This window comes from Sebastes umbrosus, chromosome 9 (genome assembly GCF_015220745.1).
Source record: "Sebastes umbrosus isolate fSebUmb1 chromosome 9, fSebUmb1.pri, whole genome shotgun sequence".
NCBI classification, from domain to species: Eukaryota; Metazoa; Chordata; class Actinopteri; order Perciformes; family Sebastidae; genus Sebastes; species Sebastes umbrosus.
The window spans coordinates 23,373,747-23,381,113 of record NC_051277.1 but is presented as its reverse complement, the minus strand read 5'-3'; the positions used below and the strand labels follow the sequence as shown (position 1 = coordinate 23,381,113).

At 39.0% G+C, this 7,367-nt stretch overlaps 1 protein-coding gene across 1 annotated transcript; it reads right to left on the bottom strand.

The window, feature by feature from the left end:
* Positions 1–3,554: 3,554 nt before the first annotated feature.
* On the bottom strand, positions 3,555–7,320 carry nek12 (NIMA-related kinase 12). Its single transcript, XM_037780871.1, has 2 exons — positions 6,107–7,320; positions 3,555–3,840 (listed from the first exon to the last, which is right to left on the bottom strand). The coding sequence occupies exons 1-2, from the start codon at positions 7,194–7,196 to the stop codon at positions 3,650–3,652; spliced, it is 1,281 nt and encodes a 426-aa protein (XP_037636799.1). The 5' UTR covers positions 7,197–7,320; the 3' UTR covers positions 3,555–3,649.
* Between the last annotated feature and the right edge of the window lie 47 nt (positions 7,321–7,367).

Here is a 7,367-nt window from a genome sequence, read left to right as displayed (position 1 = left end):
TGGTTGGACTTTCTGCTCATATGGGAAATATTTCACCCAGTTTGCCCCTGTGAGTGGGAGATATTTACAAAGGAAGAGTTAGTTACCTTTGCAGTGATGTGTGCAGTCATGGAAAGATTTGTTTTCTAAGAGTGGGACTTGCAGATTGCTTTGTAAATGTAAGTGGGTGAACATGAGACTGCTGACTACGAGCGCGGAAAAACTTTGGTCAACTCATGAGAGATCGTGTGTAGATAAAATGTGATTTGAACATTTCCGTTGAGACAACATTTTGCCTTGAGCTTGGCACGTTCAAAGCTGAAATTGTCCCCATCGTTACTTTTAAAGATTTAACAGATAGGTACTTGAAAGCGTAGGTCTGTAAACGTGTTAATGGAACATGATTCTTATGAAGTCGGCTTCACACCTTACCTGTCTGCTGTGTCACAGTGTCTATGCGAGTAAGCTTATACTTGCTGGCAATGACGAGCGACAACCTGAGTGTGTGCACATGTACGCCGTCAGCGAGTACTTTAAAAATGAGCTTTAAAGCCTAATATTTGTATTCATTATAATGTCACTACAAGGTCATTTTAAGGATAAGAACGTTAAAGGATACCTTTGATACTGAAGGGAAGGAAGTCTTGATACACAGCGAGGTGCAAAAGGAGGTTGGAAGCTGCGTGGCTTTTCAGCTGATAAGTTATTTTTTTCTATGACAAGACACCTTGGGGTGTATTATTGCACTAACATGATTGCCCCCTGACATATAGACTAAAGCTGCGATCAAATGAACCATTATCTAAAGGTTGCGTGTTTGTTTGTTCAGTAGTTTCACTATTGAAAGTCATGGTAGCCTGAATGAAAGCTACTTAAAGGAACAGTGTGTAACATTTCAGGGGATCCATTGGCAGAGATGGAATATAATATTCATTACTATATTTTCATCAATGTATGAAACAAGGGATGCACCGATCCAACTTTTTCAGTTCCGATATACCGATACCTGGGCTTTGGGTATCGGCTGATACCGACTACCGATCTGATACCAGTGTTTGATTAATAAGCTGTATGCCTCTCTGTGTGGAAGTCATTCTTTATGTGTAAGGCAACATCAGACTTGACTTAAACATTACTTTCCTGACAACTAAATACATAGATATGAATTTATTGAATTGTTATTTATTATTAAAATAATAAATCGCAGACCAGCAACTTGGTAAAAAAATCTTCAAAATGAACAGGAATTACAGCTTAAGTGTAAAACTTTTTAATGCAGTAACAACTTGGTCAAAACTTAAATGGGAATTCAAATTCCAGTCTATAATGTATATAATATATATAGAATTGAATTGAATAGAATGGCCCCATTGCCACCGATACCTGATCAAGATATTTGAGTCAGTATCGGCCCGATATCGGATCTGGTATCGGTGCATCCCTACAAGAAACTAAGAATTGTTGTGCTTTCATTAGCTTAGAATGAGCCCTTCATATCTACATAGTCCATGTTTCTACAGTAGCCCAGAACGGACAAACCAAACACTGGCTCTAGAGAGAACCTTTTGCATTTTTATATTACCTGAAGGCCACGTAGTTCTCTTAACACGCTTGTGAAACTGTGGTAACGTGAACCGCAGAGTGCAAAATCGTGGCAATATTGCTTCTAAAGTAGTGTTATTGTGGTAAGGATGGCGAGGCGAACTGGGACAAAAAAAAAATAGGTAAATGAAACAAACAAACATAAAAGAAACCCCTTTGTGTTACTGATGCTCATAGAACGGAGGCTAGCTGGGAAACAAGGCACAATATTAGTTAGTTACATCTCTATAACTTATTTTGATGAAACACTTCCAAGTTGTTTCTTTGAGTCAACAAATAGCTCCAGTAAATACATACAGGTTACACATTAAACCTTAATAAATGGAGAAACATAACTAATGCCAGTGCTTCTATACAGAGCAGAAGGGGTCACTGAATGGTGTCATACGATTTTGTGAATCAGTCACCAGATCTCAGGAGCATCTAAGCTGTTCTGGCGGCTCATACTAAGACACTTTATGTTGTTTTTTCCTTTAATTTGTCACTCATTTGTATTTCCAGACAACAGGACTGAGGCATTCACGTCATTACAGGGAGAGACAGGAGCATCGGGTACCTGGTTTGATCACAGTGTGTCCCAATATCTAAATGCACAAAATAGATATGAAAATGTGGCGTTTCATATTCATTTTATTTTGTTCATTGTAGACAAACCTGTGTTAGGCTGGGCTCAGACTTCAGGGGAAATCCGGTCCGGGACGTTGGTTGGTACTGATGTTCGGCCCGGATAATCTGGTAATGTGAGGGGTTTACAGATCCAGTCTGAAGGTAGGTGTATTTTTAATTTAGAGTCCAATATATTTGTATTTCAATTTCTAAATATGTTTCTTATTCGTTGTTTTTATCTTAATATTAGTTGTATTTCAGATGTTATCGTAACATCTTTGTGGCAAGCTGCACATTCATACTTCCTTTGAAGGCATTGCTGCATGCAAAATTTAGCGTTTATCTCATTTTGAGGTAAAGATAAACCCTGGGGGTTAATTTTTATTTCAGATGTTGTGTAATAACATAACACAGAACACTGAAAGATAAAGATGAAAGAATATGATACACACAGTATGAAGCATTGGGATATGTAAAATATATGTCAACTGTCTTAGACATAGGTCTTAGACCTCCTACTGGTGCTTTGATATGTTTTTGATGAAGTCATGTTGTGATATGTTATATCTAGTTTACAATAGAGGTCGACCAATAGTGGAATTTTAAAGGCCGATATAATAACAATAGTTTGGAGCAGGAAAGAGACGATGCATCAGACAATATCGTCCTTACTTCTGCAGCAGCCTCGTCGGCTACTTTTGCATCGCCTTTTTTAATAAATCAGGTTGTCATTCAGAATTTAATCATTTGTAAGAGAATATCCTGATGTGTAATTTGGTGGATTACATTGTTGAAATATGTTCTATTTATGTACAATAGGCGATGCACTGTTCTGTTGCTTACAGTAAAGTATACTGTAACACTTCAGTGTAAAGAAACATCAGGCTTGACTTCAATATCGCTTTCCTAACTTTGTAAAACAAAATGTAACAAATAAGTACATGAATATAAATGTATTGAATGGTTATTTATTATTAAAATAATAAATCGTAGACCAGCAACTTGGTAAAAAACCTTCAAAATTAACAGGAAATTGGTTGAAAACTTAAACAGGAATTAAAATTCCAGTAAATAAAGAAAGAAATTCCTATTTTGAGAAAAATCCAGTCGCTTCATTCATTCATCGTTACTACCACTCCATACGACGCTAATCAGAAACATCATTCAGGAATATTCACCGTCACTGAACAGCCGCATTACAGCACACACTGAGCAGGACTTCATTCATTCTCTCTAGCTCCACCAAGTGTTTTCATCTAGCCGTAAAACTACATCTTATTTCAGCCCTGTGGTGTCTCTCAAACATAGAAGGCCTGGTGTCCTTTTTAACAGCAATTGCATAAAACACTTAACGAACAAGGCACTTGTCACTTGTCAGATATTTCACTGTTCCAGCTGCTATGGTCCCTTTATTTCACATTGCTGTCCATTGCAATGCAATGTATGTTTTTTCTTGTCGTTTTTAGCCCTTTTCCTTCAATGCTTTCAGTGTGATGGTCAGTCCTCCTGCATCACAGAGCTGAACCTCCACTGCATCATCATGTAGCTGCTGAGGAGCAGCGGTGAAGGAAGCTTCATCCTCATATTCTTCTTCAACCTCTGCTTCCTCAAAGTCATCTGGATACTCAACTTGCTCTGAGACATCTGGAGCCTCTGTAAGAGAGAAAGAGGGGTTGAAGGCTTTTGTTTTGATAATTCCTGTGTATATACATCATAAAACAACTTAAGAACATTGATTTCTCTCTATATAGTCATATAGTTTTGGAGGTTGTAGGAAATGTGGAATCTCAGATTCGCAATTGTGAGCACGATATTGGCAAGTGTATTGAAATTTGGCAATTAAGTGTGTCTGTCAATTGAATAAAATGTTTGATCGCGAGATTTGTCAAGTATTTAATACTCACATCAACATGGGAGTGGGCAAATATGCCTGCTTTATGCAAATGTATGTATATATTTGTTATTGGAAATCAATTAACAACACAAAACAATGACAAATTTTGTCCAGAAACCCTCACAGGTACTACATTTAGTATAAAAATATGCTCAAATCATAATATGGCAAACTCAAGCCCAACAGGCAACAACAGCTGCCAGTGTGTCAGTGTGCTGACATGACTATGACTTGCCCCAAACTGCATGTGATTATCATAAAGTGGGCATGTCTGTAAAGGGAAGACTCGTGGGTACCCACAGAACCCATTTTCATTCACATACCTTGAGGTCAGAGGTCAAGGGACCCGTTTGAAATTGGCCATGCCAGTTTTTCCTCACCAACATCTAGCTTCAGTTTGGACATGGTTGGTACCAATAGATATCTTAGGTTTCTCTAGTTTCATATGATGCCAGCATCTTCACTCTAGCTTTAAAACAGAGCCTGCAATGTTGCGTTAATGTATTAAAGAAATTAGTGGCGTTAAAACGAATTTGCGTTAACACTAATTATGGTGTCAACTTTGACAGCCCTACTAAAAAGCAAAAATTACTTTCTAGGTAAAACAGTTTGAGGCATCCAATATTTGAATTCTGCAAGGCCATTTTTCAGAGTATCACAGCCAGCTGTTTTTCATCAGCAATGACCTGAAATAATCTCTGAGAAAGAGTTGTATATAGCGACTAAATCGTTTAAAGATATATTGTAAAATGTACAGTGTCGGTAGTTAAGACTAGCTCCATCTCGACCTGTTACAACAGTAAAATGATGCTTATGCATTGATGCATTAGTCATCAATAATAATGTAAAAGGCTTTATAATAAAATAACACGCTATTGTTCTGCAGAATGAGTCATTTATACACTGATAATACTTTTACTTAAGTAGGATTTTGAATGCAGGACTTAAGTATTTTTACACTACATTATGATTATTAGGGATGCACCGATTAGACTTTTTCAGTCCCGAAACAGATACTGATACCTGGGATTTGGCCAAATCCGAGTACCAATCCGATACCAGTGTTTAATTAATAAGATGTAGGCCTCACTGTGTGGAAGTGACTGGGATCATTCTTTTATGTGTAAGGCAACATCAGACTTTATTTCAATATTGCTGTAAACAAAATGTGACAAATATAATTTTACTGAATTGTTATTTATCATTAAAATAATAAATCATACACTAGCTACTTGATAAAAAATCTTCTAAATTAACAGGAATTATAATTGAAGTGTAAACCTTTTTAATGCAGCAAAAAATTGGTCAAAGCTTGAACAGGAATAAAGGATAAAATTTCAGTATATAATGTATATATAAACATAGAATTGAATTGAATAGATCGGCCTCATTGTCACCGATACCCGATGCAGCTATCTGTGCATCTTACTAATGAGTATTTCATGTAAGTTAAAGATCTGAGTGCTTCTTCCATCAAGGTGTAAGGTGTTTCACTTAAAGGTTCCATATCATGCTCATTTTCAGGTTCATACTTGTATTTTGTGTTTCTACTAGAACACGTTTACATGCTTTAATGTTCAAAAAAACCTTTAATTTCCTCATGCAGTCTGTCACTATATACCTGTATTTACCCTCTGCCTGAAACCCTCCGTTTTAGTGCATTTCAACGGATTGCAACGTAATTGCGTTGCTAGCCAACGGTGTGGGTCCATGTTTACTTCCTGTCAGCTGCTGTTATTTACATACGCTGCAACAGGAAATAAACTGGGACACATTTATAATGTTTACTTTTATAACCGTGTAATGGTCTAAATATTGTAGATTTGTGACATCACAAATGGACAGAAATCCTAACGGCTTGTTTCAAACGCACAGTTTCTGAATAGGGACTGTGTGTATTTCTCCATATATTGAGCGTTTTGATAGTTTAACAGTATTTTTATAGCACTTAAACCTGCTTTATAACATAAAAGACCTGAAAATCTCACTTTTTACAATATGGGATCTTTAAAATTTCTACATTACCAATAGGCTCAGCAAAGTCACTCCTCATTGGGGACCCCGAGTGCTCGCTGCACTCCTCAAGAGAGGACGAACTTTCATCTTCATCAAAGTCCTCAGGATAGTGGTAGTCACAGTGGTTTTGTCCTCCAACACACAAAGCATCATGATGTTCCTCCTCCACATCACTGGAGCCAGCCTCCACCTTGTGCTCTTTTTCTCCCCGTGGGTGGGACTGACTGAGAACATCTGGCTGTAGTGTGTTGTTTATGCAGCTCTTCACAGGAACACAGCTGGTCTCTGTGTGTTTGATAGACTCTAGGTGGTGTTGCACATAGGCACTGCTGAGTACGCAGGCAGCAGTTGGCCTGTTTTCTGGGTTGAGGCTGAGCATCATCTGGATCAATGAGGAGATGTTGTCAGAGTACATTTTGGGCACAGGATCATACTCTCCTTTGGTGATCTTGTAGAACAGACTCAGGAGGTTTGTGGCTGCAAACGGAGGTCTGAGAGCACAGATCTCATACAGCAGGCAGCCAAGAGCCCAGATGTCAGACTTGGAGCTGTACGGGACGTCCCGGCACAGCTCAGGACTAAGGTAGCTCGGTGTCCCAACACATGTGGAGGCCATGTCAGCCGTGTTGGTCATCACTTTGGATATCCCAAAGTCCCCTAACTTCACCATGCCTTGCTTTGTCAGCAGCACATTGGATGTTTTGATATCCCTGTGTAGTATTTTAGCCGTGTGTATGTAATGTAAAGCCACAGAGACCTGCACAAACCAGCCCATCACAGTAGCTTCAGTGAAAAACTCCTCTGGTTTCCTCTCTTTCACTCTGTCATCCAACGTGCCACCATCACAGTAGTTCATCACGATGTAGATGAATCCATCAGAGGTCACAAAGGCATCCGTGCATGTCACTACGTGAGGGTGCTCCAGCCTCCTGATGATCTCAGCCTCCTGGAGGATTGCTCTCTGTGTCTTTGCTGCTCTGGTGTCCTCTACTTTTATCCTCTTCACAGCGTGCAGGCTCTTTTGCTCAACGTGCCTCATCAGGAACACGTCCGCAGCTCCTCCTCTTCCCAAACACAACACCTTCTCGTACTTCTCCATGTTTCTAATGTTAAATCATTAGAAAACGTGCGTCGAGGTTGGGAGTACTCGACAACAAGACAGCTGTCAACACATACGTCACGGAGTGGTTTGTGTGCAGTCTCGTTGCCGTGGTAACCACCTCGCTGTGACGTCGTGAAATTGGAGAAGGAAGGAAATAATATGAGTTCC